This window comes from Scardinius erythrophthalmus, assembly GCF_964197995.2.
Source record: "Scardinius erythrophthalmus genome assembly, chromosome: 18".
NCBI lineage: Eukaryota > Metazoa > Chordata > Actinopteri > Cypriniformes > Leuciscidae > Scardinius > Scardinius erythrophthalmus.
The window spans coordinates 16,570,396-16,588,627 of NC_138238.1; the positions used below are offsets into that span (position 1 = coordinate 16,570,396).

The 18,232-nt window shown below is 36.5% G+C and overlaps 1 protein-coding gene across 2 annotated transcripts in view; it reads right to left on the bottom strand.

Annotated features, from left to right (window-relative positions):
• Positions 1 to 985: 985 nt before the first annotated feature.
• The window catches only part of ca10a (carbonic anhydrase Xa), a 190,229-nt gene continuing 172,982 nt past the window's right edge, over positions 986 to 18,232 (bottom strand). For both annotated transcript variants that reach the window (XM_081392295.1, XM_081392296.1), the window contains 5 exons: positions 17,625 to 17,720; positions 14,823 to 14,895; positions 11,969 to 12,123; positions 9,803 to 9,977; positions 986 to 1,795 (listed from right to left, as the gene is read on the bottom strand). In XM_081392295.1, the coding sequence (XP_081248421.1) occupies positions 1,773 to 1,795; positions 9,803 to 9,977; positions 11,969 to 12,123; positions 14,823 to 14,895; positions 17,625 to 17,720 (522 nt within the window). In that variant the 3' untranslated portion in view covers positions 986 to 1,772. The remainder of the gene's footprint in view (positions 1,796 to 9,802; positions 9,978 to 11,968; positions 12,124 to 14,822; positions 14,896 to 17,624; positions 17,721 to 18,232) is intronic.

Genomic DNA, 18,232 nt, shown 5'->3' on the forward strand with positions numbered 1-18,232 from the left:
CTTATCTAACTCTGGGGGATACTGTGAATAAGCTAAAGTCTCAAAAAGTCGGAGTGTTCCTTTAAGATGACCGTTATTGACATTCAAAATGATTGTTATGGGTCGAGACTCGGAATAGATGTTTGTTGAGGAAATGCCGTCTGACCATAGCACTGAGCACATTTATTACACATTTGAACATCTGGACATCTTTGTCTCCGTGGACTTTTAATAAAAGTCTTACATCATTTCATGCGGCAGCTGCTGCACTTAAATTCCCTGAGAGCCAGAGACCTTTTCATTGCTTTATTAATGTAATATCATTAATATCCTTTGAACGTCTGAGTGCCTCTTTTTCAGTTTTGGGATATTTATAGTCCTTAGCAGGAGCAGGTATCACAGAGAGGAAAAGTAAGTGTGCTCCACTGAGATTTACTCAATGGGAGGCGTTTGAGGCCGGGGGTGATTATTTGTCAGGAGTAAAACACAGGGAGTATTTATCTATCAAAAGGCTCAATTCTGTTTCTTCCTCTGCAGGCCTGATAGAAAAATGGCCACAATAACCATGAGTGCTTGCTGTTGGAACTTTCTGTCTCTCGTTATCTTTTTATTAGCCGTCTGTGAGGTACCAAGATAAAATACTAGAATCACAGGCTGTGTTTTTCTTCACACCAGGGTTAAAACAAGAGGTATGCTTCATTGATTGAGATATAATTAAACCAAAAGGTGGTGTGGGGAGGATCAATGTGGCTTTCACTCGCTGACGGCAGCGAAGTCCACAGCAAATCAACACTGCAGTGTTCCTCGAACCGGCATCAGCCTCATTAAACATTCATTAGAAATCATCTCGCAGACAAAAATGGGATTTTAAATCAGCTGATTCCAGTCAAAAATAAAACGAATCGCCTAAACAGCTCCACATCAAACACTGATTAAATGTAAACTTTTTTTGAAAAGTTATCTAATGCTTATGTAAAAGAAATGACCAAAGTGAAGACATTGAAAAATATTCACAGAAATTAACTTTCCAAACACATTTATTGGGCCAATAACATTACTCAAACACAGTGTATGACCATTGTAAACAATGAAACAGAAAAAAGGCATCAGCTCTGCTCCAGAAAGTGCGCCAAGCGTAAAATATTCGACTTTTTTCCCCCATTTATTTTCCCTCTGATATTACTTTTTTTAAATGTTTATTTGTATCTTTACATATTCATTTTCAGCATGAATAATTATATTTACAAGGCCAAGACACTTTTTTTTTTCCACAGACAACATCACCCCACAGTCTTCTTTATGATGTTTTTTGTCTTGACAATAAACTTGCAAGGCTGCCTCTCCCTCCTCTCCACAACGTGAACGAGAATAAAGATTGAGAATGCAGTTGTTTCAAGGATGTTTTTGTATTGGTAGGGTGGTTCAATGTCCCTTTTTCCAAGATTGGTAGCAAGTCGTCCATATGTACAAAGGCTAAAAACATTCAGTTCCATTTGTGAAGAGCCTATGAAATAAATGTTATTTTTTTTATATATAGTGCTTTTCCCAAAAAAAGGTATCAAAACATTTGTGTAGTTATAACTGTATGTCACTAGCTTTGATTGGATGTATGAAATTGGATCGCTTTGCCAACAGTGCAAAGTCTCTTCTTGCTGGGTTTTTTTTTTTCTTTACAATGCCATGACTTTATCTGGCAGGACACATGTCAGTCTTCATTCTGTACTTATCCATGAGCATTTCTCTTCATTCTCCTCCACGTAGTTAGTGTTCTTGGGCTGGTCCGCATGCTGGCTCTATTTCAGTAGCCATTCATTCACTGTATGGGGCAAAATAATAATTATGATATTCTTCACTCTTGATGATCACCCTTCATTTTTAAAGGTATAGCGGAGGATCTTTCCAAATTTTAGATAAGACCTGCCCTCTCCACTTTTTGAAAAGTTTGATTGATTCACCAGAATGATTGACAATTAGGAGGACCAATAGTTTAGGTTACCCACCAGGAAGTAAAACATCCTCCGCTATACCTTTAAGTCATCATAAGATCACATATTTTTTTCAAATAGCCCATATAAAGTGCCCTGTATTGTGTGAAATGGCCTTTTCTGGACCTAATCGACGACACTCTTGGTTTGCGAAAGACATTTTACAAATAAAACATTAACTCTTTTCCCACCATTGTTGGAAATTCCTGTCATTTGCGAGACCACTCTTCCCTGTCATTGACAGAAATTTCTGGCTTTCTGTGTTTTCACTGTTATATGTTAAACGAGCGATATGTAAAATAGTGCAATCATCAACATTAAACATCATATAAATCAAAACTGCTTAATGTTACTGAATGAAATGTCGGCCCAGGACGAGCTAGGAGGATAACTGTGCAAGCTTTAGGGGAGTTGATGGACTCAATCTACTTCATCTATGTTTTGATCATAATTCATTCTGAATTCGATCTGATCTTGTCTGACAAAAACGTGTTTTTCTCAGCTTTTTGCTATAAATGTTGCTTATTTTGTGGAACTTACCCACATTCAAGTGTTGATAAAAAAGGATGCATGCAGCTTGAATAAAATATTTTTTTTGTTGTTGTTTAAAAGCAAGAGGGTCTGTTATTTTTATATATTGCATATATATTTAGATATGCATACAACAAAATATTCTGAGGGCCATGAAAACTTTGTGAAAATGAGAAATTCTGCCAGTGGCTGGCAACTTTGAAAAACAATGCTGGCGGGGAAAGAATTAATATTTAACAATATATATCCTGTAGCCACTCAGAAGAACAACTCAATACGTTTTGAGCATGCAAAGAAACCTTAAGGGCTATCAAAACAAATACAGTGTAAATATATTTATTTAGACTATGCTATAAATGAACTGCACAATGTATCGTTTCAGTATTGACATCACGATGAGCGCATCCGGGATCGTAGTTGATCAGTGATCCATACGGACCAGATGCAACGGTTCGAAACTTGGTTGATTCGCTGATTATTTGTAAAGCTTAACCAATATAGAGGCAAATCCTGTCAGTTTAAACATTCAAGTGAGTTTAAAGCATTTAAGCGCAAGAAGACGTGAAAGAGAATTCAATTCTGAACATGTGCTTTCTGCACAGACAGAATGCAAACACTGAATTCTTTCTGAACCTTTTTGTGCTTGAACAGACGTACATGCAAAATTGTCACAATGCCCTTCTCGACAAGTATTATTGTAAACACTGTCTTAGGTGAATGTAAAAAAACCCAGATGCACATAGATCCGTGCATTAAGTCTTAAAGTGACAGCAGCCAAACCTGCTGCCGTGTGTCATTCATTTGAATCAAACAAAAGAAAAAGACAATCACTTTTGTAGCTTTATCAACGATTAATTATATTTCATTTATACAGTGCAGACTTTGCAGTGTTATTTTACATAATTACATTTCTGTTAAGCTTACCTGAAAAACAAAACACTGTTTTTGTTCCATTGTATTTAACTATATACTTGTAATTTGATCATTTTCAAATCACTCCCCTACAAAATCACCCAAATCATTCTAGAATGGTTAATTCTTTCCAAATATAGTTATTCAATTCATCTGGTGAAATCTTTTCATGTATATCGCAGAAAAAATAAATATCACTGTTTTTTCCAATATCATTCAGCCCAACAAAAAAGGCTTAACAATTGATTTTTAATCAAATTAAAATCACTAAATAATGTTAACTGGTAAGAACACATTCACTAACCTGAACATTGTCCATTACATATAGGCCTGTCGCGATAGTCAATAAATCAATTAATCGCACGATAAAAAAAAAGAGCTATTAAGTAAGGGATAATGTATAGTGAGCCGGTTGTTATAGTGAATAACAACCCCGACAGGCTGAACGGGATCCCGACGCGAAGCGGAGGGATCTTGAATCAGCCTGAAGGGGTTGTTATTCACTATAACAACCGGCTCACTATACATTATCCCGCTTATTACATGGCTACCTACAAAATAAATAAATAATTTGCCGCGAATTATTGATTTAAAAAGGGGTTATTGATTTAAAAACGATTGTATTGCTTCCGCTAAAGAAAATAGTCCGTTCCGCGTCCATAGCAATGCGCTGTTTTTCATGGCAACGGTCTGTTATACTTCGCAGCGGTCTGTTATAAAGAAATAACAGACCGCATTCTATATTGGAATTCAGCCAAGCCATGTAATAATGAGCGGATAATTTTTCCGGCCGCGATAATTCCATTTGCATGCTTGTTTGTTTTCCTCGTCTCTCTCTCTCTCTCTCTCTCTCTCTCTCTCTACCAAATAGACTGGATGACCACTCTCGGTTCCTTAGCGTATAGGAGGAGTGAACCCTCTTGTCAGTTGCATGGTTTTTGTGTGGGGAGGCGGCGCTTGTCAGTCGCATGGTCTTTGTATGGGAAAGCGCCGGCGGGACTGCCGGGAGAGAGAGAAGACGCTAGTTGTGAGTTGAAGGGGGGAAAAATAGAAAAAGATGGAATTGGTTTCAAAGCCAAACGCGACAACGAGCCCGATCTCATGAAAATGCGTATCTATACAACGAATGTTATTTCTCTTGCCATTTATACGCCAAAAATAGTTTTTGTGTGCATATGATATGCACTTTATGGCGTGTAATACGCACACACACCTCACCCCTAATCCTAACCAAGTATTTTCAGGGCGTAGCATAAACACGCAATAAAGCGCGTCTCCGTCTTCCCGACAGTAAATTACACAATCACTCGGGCGTTTGTTTAGTCGACAAGTAACAGGAGGATAGTGCAAAATGCTGTGGTATCCTGTTGAGGCTTTTTTTTATTTGTTTACAAAGGTCCTAACTGGCAGTTTTGCCTGTTATGGAATGTATCACTATATGTCTGAGCCTATAGTTTAATATTTTTTGAAGTGCAATTTTGTTTACATCCATTTTATTTATTGTTTTTGGTATTTATTCAAGTGAATTTTTTTGTTAACAGACATTTAGAGTCCATTGCTTTTATTGTTTTTGGTTGTTTTGTTCATTTTTTGTGGATATTTAAAATGTTTTTCATTTTCAATGTTTAATATTCTTAAGAAATAAAAGTTTATAGATCTCTGAAAAGGTGTACCTGCATTATTATGCCATTATCATTATATTAGATGAAAATGGTCTCGAACGACAATATTATCGTTTATCGAAATAATTTCTTGGACAATTTATCGTCCAGCAAAATTTGTTATCGTGACAGGCCTAATTACATAGTCCCTTTAGAGTTACTGCTCTCATAAAATGACATGTAGAATTTTAAACCAATATATTTAAAACGTACTGCTGGACTATATTTAATAACCAACAATAAATGTTTTAGCAAAATGTATATTTTAGTGATAATTATGCGTTCGTTCACTGAAGTCTGGTAAGTTTACCGGAGACTCGCTTGCTGTCAGCACTAGCCTTAATGCAGAATAAAAATTCTTTGTGGCAATCACAAATAAGGATATAAGCGTAAGATGCAAGTTATGCGCCTGGAAAACATCTCAATTGCTCTGACAGGCCAAGATGTGTGCATTTTATTATGAGTTAGTTTGAAGCGCTTAATACAAAGCATATCTCACTTTTCCCTCTGTATCCTATTGTTTATGCAACAGTTTTAAATAGTGTCATTTGAAAAATATTTTCGATACTGTATATCTTTTGAAGTCAATGTAACATCCAGGCACAACTGTCACAGTCCTGCAAATAGTCACTGATTAATATTAATAACTAAAGGTATGTGAAATTTTGAACAGAATCATTAGTTTAAATTCAGTTATTTTGTCTTGTGGAATATACAGTGAGGAAAATAAGTATTTGAACACCCTGCTATTTTGCAAGTTCTCCCACTTAGAAATCATGGAGGGGTCTGAAATTGTCATCGTAGGTGCATGTCCACTGTGAGAGACATAATCTAAAAAAAAAAAAAAATCCAGAAATCACAATGTATGATTTTTTAACTATTTATTTGTATGATTCAGCTGCAAATAAGTATTTGAACACCTGAGAAAATCAATGTTAATATTTGGTACAGTAGCCTTTGTTTGCAATTACAGAGGTCAAACGTTTCCTGTAGTTTTTCACCAGGTTTGCACACACTGCAGGAGGGATTTTGGCCCACTCCTCCACACAGATCTTCTCTAGATCAGTCAGGTTTCTGGGCTGTCGCTGAGAAACACGGAGTTTGAGCTCCCTCCAAAGATTCTCTATTGGGTTTAGGTCTGGAGACTGGCTAGGCCACGCCAGAACCTTGATATGCTTCTTACAGAGCCACTCCTTGGTTATCCTGGCTGTGTGCTTCGGGTCATTGTCATGTTGGAAGACCCAGCCTCGACCCATCTTCAATGCTCTAACTGAGGGAAGGAGGTTGTTCCCCAGAATCTCGCAATACATGGCCCCGGTCATCCTCTCCTTAATACAGTGCAGTCGCCCTGTCCCATGTGCAGAAAAACACCCCCAAAGCATGAGGCTACCACCCCCATGCTTCACAGTAGGGATGGTGTTCTTGGGATGGTACTCATCATTCTTCTTCCTCCAAACACGTTTAGTGGAATTATGACCAAAAAGTTCTATTTTGGTCTCATCTGACCACATGACTTTCTCCCATGATTCCTCTGGATCATCCAAATGGTCATTGACAAACTTAAGACGGGCCATGGCATGTGCTGGTTTAAGCAGGGGAACCTTCCATGCCATGCATGATTTCAAACCATGACGTCTTAGTGTATTACCAACAGTAACCTTGGAAACGGTGGTCCTAGCTCTTTTCAGGTCATTGATCAGCTCCTCCCGTGTAGTTCTGGGCTGATTTCTCTCCTTTCTTAGGATCATTAAGACCCCACGAGATGAGATCTTGCATGGAGCCCCAGTCCGAGGGAGATTGACAGTCATGTTTAGCTTCTTCCATTTTCTAATGATTGCTCCAACAGTGGACCTTTTTTCACCAAGCTGCTTGGCAATTTCCCCGTAGCCCTTTCCAGCCTTGTGGAGGTGTACAATTTTGTCTCTAGTGTCTTTGGACAGCTCTTTGGTCTTGGCCATGTTAATAGTTGGATTCTTACTGATTGTATGGGGTGAACAGGTGTCTTTATGCAGCTAACGACCTCAAACAGGTGCATCTAATTTAGGATAATAAATGGAGTGGAGGTGGACATTTTAAAGGCAGACTAACAGGTCTTTGAGGGTCAGAATTCTAGCTGATAGACAGGTGTTCAAATACTTATTTGCAGCTGTATCATACAAATAGTTAAAAAATCATATATTGTGATTTCTGGATTTTTTTTTTTTTAGATTATGTCTCTCACAGTGGACATGCAATTACGATGACAATTTCAGACCCCTCCATGATTTCCAAGTGGGAAAACTTGCAAAATAGCAGGGTGTTCAAATACTTATTTTCCTCACTGTAGGTAAATATGTTGTGCAGTACTAAACAACATACAAAATGTCTTGCTATGTTTCTAGTTCTAGCTCCTGTTCTGTAAGACTCCATAACATTGTGTGGTTTCCCAGAACGACAATTTTCTCTTGCACTCTGAATATCACCACCTTAAGCTAAAATGTAACATCAATTAGCCTGCAGACACTTTACTGTGTGAGCTACAAAATAAAATGTCTTCCTGGTTAAGATACATGACCTCAGATGCCTAACCAACACTAATTAAGTGCTCCTCTAAGATATTTACATCTTTTAACAACCCAAATGTAATAAATGGAAGGAACCTTTTTTGTATTGCTCATTTACCCGCCGGGGTGGTAAATTCAACCTCTCAAATAAGTGCCGCACGACTCCGATTTATCAGTTCACTGCTGTATCAACAGTACAAGAGAATTCTCCATAGTGAAATTTTGAGATAAGAGCAGGCTCAATAAAGAGACTTTTTCTTTTTCTTGTTAATGATGCTTTAGTGCTGAAACAATATGCAAAAATATCTAAGGCATTCTGGTAGAAGCACACAGACATCTTAAGATGCCTCTCCGAGCAGACTTATGCTTTACTGAGACTCCTAAAAATCTTAAACAAGCTAAGTCAATAAATGATGCATGGTCAAGAGGAGATTACCAGTAATTATCTGAACACTTTCAACAGGTTTATTTTATATATAACACACATTTTCTGTATACATGACACATTTAAGGAAATGGGTAATTATACGGTTGTTTTGAGGGTAAATATTTGCTCGTAAGCTACTGAATAATTCATTTCACTCATCTAATATCTTCAGAATGCTTGTTATGTTTATGTGCATGTGCTCATATTTTGGAGTAAAACAAAACATACTTGAATCACACATTAGCTTATTATTAAACCTGTTTGAGCTACCTGGTTGCCTACTGCCTACTAACGGCTTTATGAAGTAGTGTTCATTTTGACAGCTACATTTTATTTAGTTTGTCATAGTCTTTTTTTTTTTTTTTTACTAAAATGCCTTTTAGCTTTAGGCATATTTTAGTCATCTGAATTGTTTTAGTTTTAGTCGACTAAAATCTAATGGCTTTAGTTAAATTGTAATGCATCAATTAAGCATTTCTCTAAAATTTCCAATCTCATTATAAAATCCTGGAGAAACATCTATTAGACTGTTAATATTAATGGTATTAAGGTTTAAACATGCAATAGAGACAGATTTAACTGCTGTCTTTTTAATCTTAAAATGAAATAAAACCACTTCTCATAAAGAAACATGAACATTTAATTTTTAGTCTTTTTAATTAATGATGCATTCTTTAGAACAACTTGCAAAATTAATTCTTTCAAGCATTTCATATTTCAAGAATATAGATTAATCCTTATTGAAGCTATTAAAGTTATTCAGTCAAGAGCATTGAGGGATTTTCTCTATTTCTTTTTCTGTTTGATTAACATGACGGACAGCAGCAGGTTTGTTAGATTGCTGTAAGTTTAAGGCTGAATCCACAGATCCAATACACTGATACACATCCAATATTCTCCCAACTGTTTACGTTCATTTAAGACATAATCGACTGTGTTTACATGAATACTTGCCGAAATGGACATTTTGACTTTCAAGTTTTTCAAGCACGGAAAGACGTAAAAGAGAGAACAATGACTTGTACGTTGACATCTGAGAGGCGGCTTTCTGGACATGCAGAAAACCGGATTAAATTGGGCTCTCTTTCGCCTCGTCACACTTTTTCAGTTTCATCCAAATGTCTGCTCTTCTCTTTCTCCCAGGCGTTTACATTTTTTAATGTTTTATGCAGCAAGTGTATGCTAACTTATGTCCTGGCGGGTTGATAAGGCTGTTACAATTAAAATTGGCTCATCTACTACACATGACATCAGTTCTGACTGTATCTATTCCCCCCCCAAAAAACTCCCTCACAATTTTTTTTTTAAAATAAAAATGTCAATGGATTTTGTCATTCAAAATGTTTTTTTTTTTTTTTATTTAGTTACTTGTTTCATTTTCATCAGGGAAAATGACATTATTCGTCAACAAAATTAACACTGTAATGAAGGTGTTGCAATTAAATCTTTTGAATAAACAAACATAGCAACTGCCTTTACAAAACACTTCAAAATGTCACAAATGTTTAAAGTGAGGTAAAAACTGAGGAGAATAAAGGAAAAGTCACTTATTTTTGATGCACCTTTTCAATAGTGACCTGGAAATTAAACTGTAACTTTTACCTTATAACTTTAGTGAACTTGTTCATTATGACCAACAATGTTACTCTGCTTTGGAGTCAGTGTTGTTTTGGAGAAGTGATGTAATCTGTAGAAACGCTTTTAGTTTAGTGTCTAATTCAAAGCGGGTTGAGAGATCACAGAGAGAAGCACAGAGACACTGACCTCGGTACTGCAGCTTCTGTGCCCTGTTGTTGGGGCAGTCCTTGCCCTGCATGCTGAAGTTGATGTTGGTGCGGATACAGCGGTTGTTCAGAGGCTGTACTGGGCGCACGTTGTCACTCATGCTGAGGAATATCTGCGAGGGCTGGTTCTGACTTAGCAGTCGCATGGAGTGCATCTGTAAGGATGACACAGACAGAGCAGACGTTTTATTTCGACTGATAGCAGGTCATGCAATTATCACAGTCAATCTGATCCCAACAGACCCGCATCAAAAAGCAACTTGGGAGCTACGTGAGAGTGTCATTCAAGAACAGATTATATTACATATCATCAAAACAGTGTATCTGCAGTGTCAAAAGTGACACATTCTGCCTTTAGGAAGCATGGCGTTAGCTGAATCCTTAAAAAAAATTATTCATAGATCAAGTAAATAAGATTTACTTGATTCTATTTTTGTTTACTTGCTATTTTGAAGTTCTGAGGACTTTTAGTAACTCAGCTAATGCATCTTGTTGCAGCTTTTCTATTATAATAATCTGCTTTTTTTGTTCAAGACCATAAAGCAGAGCCATGGATGACATGAATTAATGCTTTTTCTATTTAAATAAGCTTTACAGTGAAACAATGGTTTTCTTGTTAGGTCTCATTCGCCCTCTTCCCAGCATCCATTTGTACATGAATAATTAATGTTGCATTGTGTGACTGTTTGCCAGTTTTATTTACACTGTTGTTCTTTTGTGATGTCAAGATGAGTTTGTTCCTTTACTTAAAATGATCAGGTAGTTATTACTTTTGTTGTGTTCCAAGTCTTGAGGTCTGTGTGGCGTTTTAAGCTGAGTTTAAAGGGGTCATATAATGGTACATGCACTTTTACAAGTTGATTGTACTGAAATGTGTGTTGGCAGTGCCTGTACACAACCATCATAAAATGATGAAAATCCATCCAGTGTTTTTTTTTTAAATCTTCTTTTATGTTTTCCCCCATCTCAAATCAAGCCGTTCGATTTTGTGGCGTCACAAAATCGACGCCCCTCCCACGATTGTTGATTGACAGCAGCGTTTCAACACAGACCCGCCCTCACTCGTGAGCGAGCGAGCTGTCAATCATAGTCCGTGCGGACCGGCGCGGTCGTTGTTGATACGCTGGAGCACTGTGTATGAGCAGAATGGCGTCTAAGCGATTGTGGTGTTCTGTTCTTGGGTGTAATAACGAACACAGCAGTCATGTTGATGTTCCTAAATCTGAACCGCTGAAGACGCAGTGGCTGAGTTTGTTTTCGAAGGGAATATTCCCCACAATCAACGTCAATGCTTTCATTGCGCGAATCATTTCACACACCAGACTGCTTTACAAACGAGGGTCAGTAATGTTATAAAGCTGGTTTTGCTAAGAAGCTGCTCCTGAAAAAAGGATCGGTACCAACTATTCGTGTTCCTACTGCACCTCCAGAAGAAGTGAGTGAGTGTAACGTTTTATTAACCTTTATATTAATATTTATATTAATTTATATTTATGCAAAACGCTTGCTGCATGCTTCACGATGAATGCGTCTAAGGTTTACACTCAGGGTACATTACGGCATGTTTTCTATGTACGACATTCTCAATATAATACATAATCCCACGTTTATAATGAACAACGCGTTATGGTTATTGTGTTATTGTATTATTTCAAACGGTGTACGCACAGAACAGAGGGGCGGGGTGAGCAAAGCTCATTATCATTTAAAGACACGTGCACTTAAACGGCGTGCTGAAAACAGAGCTGTTTTTGACCAGGTAAAATGAGTGTTTTCTTACAATACTAATGAGAATTTGAGACTTTTAATTTAGACCCTAAAGAATCATATTAGCTTGTACAAAAATGGCATTATATGACCCCTTTAAGAAAACACTGATTTCTCATGGAAAACATTGATATTAGTTATATATTAGACATTTTGAACAACCATGAAAATACTGGGAACTATTTGCATAGAACAGAACTGATTAAAACTGAAATACTTCATACAACTTCTTAGAATGACTTGATCTAAATAGGTCATTGTTACAGTATGGCAGCAAAGAAATTCAGTCAAATTCTTACATTTTATCCTTCAAGTTTAACAAACAGGATTTTAATGTCTCTTTTTTTGTTTGTTTTTTTGACAGTGTATGTTGATTTACCTGCATCTTTGTGACGTAAATTGGCTTGTTCATCAGTATCCATGTTGCAGTCTCGTAGCACGGTGGGATTGTCATAGACCCTTCGTAAGTGATAAAACTTGCTGTCTCTGGATAGACCTCCTCGATGTTTAGCCCCGAGAGAAGGTATGCATCATCTACTCGCACACAAAGGAGGAACACATGCTAAAGGAGGAACACATGCTAAAGTATCTTATCGATTAAAACTCATCTAGAGAGCCTTTTCATAAACATGAATTTGTCATTTTAATTATATAAATGGTGCACTTTCCAGCCAAGTCTAAAATTCAATATATTAAGTAACAAAAGAATGTCTTGAAATTGTCCAAACAACAAAAGCAAAGCATAAAGCAACAAAGGTAACCAAAAAGTCTTAATCTTTGCTTGTCAACAATTCGTTTTAGTATTTATGCTTTGCCTTTGATTTGTTGGATGAATGGTGACAGCGCATGTTATTTTGACTTCACAATAGTGGGTCTACATGAGATAATGCGGCACTGAATTTATGAGGAACAGCAATATTGAACCCACCTTCCACTGACAACAGACGAGTAATAGGTTCCGACTCACGTCAGATAGAGGAAATCATTCGTTATTCTCCCTCCATTCCATTGATTACTACTCTATCTCTTATCTCCCTACATGTTTGCTATTCCGCCAGCGTCATTGCGCAGAACTTTGATAGCTTTGGTGGCATAAATAATTCCTTTTGGCTGTGGAGGAGGGGGATACGTTTGAAAAATACATGTGCTAGCTCCACAGCGAGGGCTGGTAGTAGTGCGTTTCCAAAGATTCAACGGGGAACGGAGCGGGAGGCAAGAGAGGCAGAGTGGGGAGCTCTGACAGCTGTCAAAGCCCACGCTCCTCTGCCCTCCCCCTGGCATTGCTGTCGAGTCCTCCCAGAGTTCATGCGCCGCTGCGGCCTGGGAGACACGCACGAACCACCAGGGGTCAGAACATTTTATCTATTCATCCGCTCTTTCCCCATCTCTATTAATTCAATTATGAAGGCCTTTTTTCAAAAGTCCCTCTGGTGAGTTAAAGGATAATGCCACGGAACATTTCCACTACACTGCATGTCAGTGTCGGCCATGAACTATTCCCAAACTAGAAAGTGGTCTGAGTTTTCGAGGCTGAATACATTTGTCTTGTGCCTTTAAACTGCTGCTGTCAATCAATGATTAGCATTAGGTTTTAGCATGAATCACAATTTCTAGAACAATAGGCAAAGAATCTCATGACTAAATTTCCAGGTACAAGCTATTTGTTTGTCCACAACACAATCAAATCACAAAACAGCCTATCAGAAGAGTTTCTCTCCGTTTGCACTTTCTTTCAGAACGCGCTACAGCTGAACAGCATAAAACTAAGAACACATCTTATATTTTCTAACGTGAAAATATAACGTGATGCTTCACCAGGCAACATGATTTTTATGTTTTTTCTAAAGGGATTTCTGGGATTTGTTAATTTGCGATTAAAATTTCAACAAACGAGTAATGAGGAATTATGTATCTTTAGCCCTGTTCAGATGGGACTAGTTATTTAAACGACGTTTGAGTTACAATTCTTATCACTCGACATCTGTGATTTCATGTACCAATTTGGACAGGTTTGACATGGGTTTTTTAGTTTACAGAAGCTCAACTGCTATGTTTGCGTGCATCACATATGACAGAGATGTCTTTTTAATTCATTATTTATTGATATAATTTTCATTTATTATAAAAACCCTATTTAAGTAAACTTCACAAGTTTATATAATTTTATGCTTATAATAAACAAAATTTGTTCAGACAAGCAGCATAAGGTTTCTTTTTTGGTGGATCTGACTCAAATGAGTTTTTTTTTTTGCAGTCTGAATTGCAAAAAAAGAGATGTTTACAAATACACTACAGCTCAAAAGTTTGTGGCAAGTTTTTTTTTTTATTAATACTTTTATTCAGCAAGGATGCATTAAATTAATCGAAAGTAACAGAGTAAAGACTTGTATTGTTTTAAAAGATTTCTCTTTCAAAAATTTTTTTTTTTTACTTTCTATTCAAAGAATCCTTACATTTATCATGGTTTCCAAAAAAATAATAAAAAGTTTTTTTCATACCAATAATAAATGTTTCTTGAGCAGCAAATCAGCATATTAGAATGATTTCTGAAGGATCATGTGACACTGAAGACTGGAGTAATGATACTGAAAATTCAGCTTTGCCATCACAGGAATAAATAAAACTTTAAAAAACATTAAAATAGAAAGTTATTTTAAATTGCATTAATATTTCATAATATTACTGTTTCTGTCTGGTGAGCATAAGAGGCTTCTTTCAACTCTAAAGTTTTGATTGGCATTGTATGTGGTTTAAAATCGGATTATAATTGGTATAAGTCTGAATGGTCAGATCTAATTTTCAAGTATGGATGTGACATGAATGTAGCATCTGTGCACAAAATTGTGGCTGAATACATTAAAATGAACTCGTTCTTTCATATTCTCTATGTAGCGAATAGCAAATGAGTCAGCAGTGTTGGACACAGTATGCATGAATGCGTAACATGCCTTTGTCGTTTATTGTCTCATGCGTCAGCACCGCTGCAAGATGTCATGATAAACATAAGCAGAAGCAAAATCTCCAGGTTTCCCCACTGACATCTACTCTCAGATCTCATGGTGATGCTTACATCAGAACTCCAGCAACTGATAAAGATACACCTGATATTGACTACACTGCCTGAACAAACAAATCTGATTTCATCACTTGCAAAATGTCAGTACCATTGATCGAATTTGAAAACCAAACTGGATTTAGTGTTAATGGTCAACAAAATAATTTTTCCCACTTACTCTTATATGTTATTCTTGTAATGGTGTCTCTGTTCAACATCCGATTCAGAAATGAATTTGACGTTTCTGATATCTGAAATGGAACAAATGTCAAGAGGGGAAGGGCAGAACAGTGAAAACAGATGAGAAGGACAGAGTGATGGACAGGAGAGGGGGAAAGTAAAGAGAAACAGCATTAGTGACAACTTTATTTCCAAAGTGCAGACAACATGACAATTATTTCTAAACAAAGATCTCAGGGGGAGTGAATCTTCCAGTCGTTCAGTTTATAATGTAAAAGTCTGGGGTGTTAGCACACATCTCTTGAAATTTACTCGATCCATTAAGGTGCTGTTTTTTTTACTGCATTCAAATGCATCAGGATGAACACAACAGGGTTCTGTAATTAAATGACACCTGATAGAATCATTTGACAAACTGACGTGTTTGTAATAAAACTACAAATGAGTTCTTCAAAAAATAAAAGCATTAGAAATTCTTTGACTCCACTTCAGTTGCTAATTTGAAATGCTTTCAATCTGAATGATTACAAGAAATGTGCCTCGTGACTACAACACAAATTGCTTCTCTTTTGACCTCCTCATTGAGTGAACAGCGAAGATTGAGGTTTAAACGTCTTTGGCGCATCATTTCTAGACTTTCTGTGATATAACCTGGGGCTGCAGCTAGCCATTATCTCTTCCGAGAAATAATTAGGGTTGCACAGCGTCTGGAGGAAGAAAAAAAAAAAACAGCTTTTGCTATCCCTTACGATTAAGGTTTTTGCCTTGCTAAGAATACTGCATTTGCTAACAAATTCACAATCCATACAAATAGCTGTTTATACCACAAGCAAAATGGCTGGCCTCTCCTCAGCCTCCTCCATTTTGTGTCTGTCCCTCCAAATGGTGCATTTTCTTGGGATTCTTTGCTTCAAACTATTAAGACTCATATGGGAGTCCCTCCTGGAGGCGTGATGACAGAACAGGGAACACAGCATGAGGTACCTCAGAAAATAGCTTTGGGAATGACTCGCGTCACAGAGAAAATAGGAGTGAAGTCTCAATGTTCTCAGTCAGATCACTATAAGCGGAGGACAATGACTGCAGTATAGTATATCTGAACACTATTCAACAGCTCTTGTATTATGAGTCAAATCTAGAAATATATCCTTCATATCCGGTTTATATCCCATATACATTTATCAGGGTTTTACTGAGTAACAATAACTTTAGAAATGCTATAGTATATTACCACAAATATTTAAACTAACACTTTAATATGGCAGATAATACAAATTCTTAAAACATTATCATTTCCACAAAAAAAATCATAAAAATGAATTTATATTTAAAAGGATAAACAAAAATATACATATCTGTAAATTAAATCTCTTTAAAAGTATATTATGTCCTGCTAGCATGAGAAAAAATTTTCCTCTTTAATAAAGTTTCACTGCTGTCTCTTTACTTTTTGTTAACACCATCAGCAATCGTCATCCAAATTGTGAAGAATGTATTTGAGGATTTCAAATAATTTCCCTCATTTAGCATAGGTGTTATTAGCTACTAACACCAGCAAAACAAACATGTTTGATATGCAAAAATATGGTTATTTTGACAACACTGTTTACTTCAATAGATAGAGCTGATAGTTAGTTTGAATGTGTTCTCAATTCATTCTTAATCAAAGTCAAATTTGTCATATCTATATTTGACAGGACAGTAGGCCTACACATTTCGTTTTTTGTTTTTTGTTTGCATGTTCAGTTTTGGCATATAGTGAGTGATCCCAACACTAATGCATAATTGTATGTACTCAATTCATTCACATATATCTTATGGTTTCTGATTAGTATATAGAATGCCCATATTGGTTTGATGTAGAGATGTTGTAGTATTAGCTCACTATAGAGTGAGTCAGTGAGCATAGGCACCAGACAGAAGAGGTGAGTGGACCCGGATCACGTCCAGGGCAGAGCAGACTAAGCCTGAGAGTGACACTGGATTGGTTAATTATCTTAGCTTGAATTCTTGTCCTGAGGGAAAACATTAGATTATGGTCTCCCCACAGTCCTCTAATAGAGCACGGGAAAGTTATTTCACAACCTTGTCCTTCCAGAATGACTGGGAGATGCACACTCAGTTTGCCTGTTGTCTAATTGCATGGCTAATTGACTCTCTTCCCCTATTCATTCCTCCAACCGCCCATCCATCCATCAATTAATTGAATGTGCTGACTCAAATTGAGCAACAAATTGAGAAATAAATGCTGTTCTTTTGGAACTTTCTATACATCAAAGAATCCATAAGAAAAGCATCACGGTTTCCACAAAAATATTAAGCAGCACAAATGTTCTGAAATTTTTAAGATGAAAAAATGTTGAAGACTGGAGTTATGATGCTGAAAATTCAGCTTTGATCACAGGAATAAATGACATTTTAAAATATATTAAAATAAAAAGCAGTTATTATAAATTGTAGTAATATTTCACAATATTACTGTTTTTACTACATCTTTGATCAAATAACTGGGAAACCTTTTTCAAAAATGTGTAATAATAATAAAATAAATAAATAAATAAATAATTTTATTTATGTATTTTTATAAGCATCCTTAAAACAGAATAAATTGAGTATAACAGCAAGAACAAAGCAAATATAGTGATTTGGATTTACTTATTTTTGCTGGGAAAAAAAAAAGTACTGATAAAGTACTAGTAGTATGGAGATCAGCTGAGATAATGCAGTGAAAATATTCAAGTTTAGAATACTTGAATTCTGTGCTTTCACTTTGAGTGTTAAATGTATGATCATTACTCACCTTCATAAATATAGACACTATCACCAAGCCATTCGGACTCTTAGCAGCTTCTGTGTAGTTTGTGTACAGTTCATGGTTGTAATGTATAAGCTGCACCTGTATAATTAAAAAAGACAAAATGGGCAATTATAAGGTTTTGACTTTGTTCAGTGAAAGAAATGCCTCCCTACTTCTCTATTTGCTCACTATGAAGGACAAAAGTGTGTCAGCATCAATACATAGCAAAAGGAAACTTGTTACATCTAGCCTACTGTCTTTGCTTTCATATGAAATATGAAAGCATAATTAGGAATAATTACTGATTGATAACACTTTGGATGGTAATCCAGTTTTCATAGTGCGGATTTAATCGTACAGCCTATTTTCACCCCCCATAAATATGTGACAGTTTGAATGAGCTGAGAGTCCAAAAGTTTTTGACACAAATGGCTCTGAATCACAATCACAGGTAAACAGCTGCTTCGGTCTTTGTTTGAACATGTCTGTCAAATTTAAATTCGAATTCATTGTGAAGCACGGCTAATCTTCCACCGGTGAATCGCTTGAACGCACACTGTCCCTGTGAAAGAGCTTTAAAACTTAGCAGAGCCAACAAATGTAGAGATTAC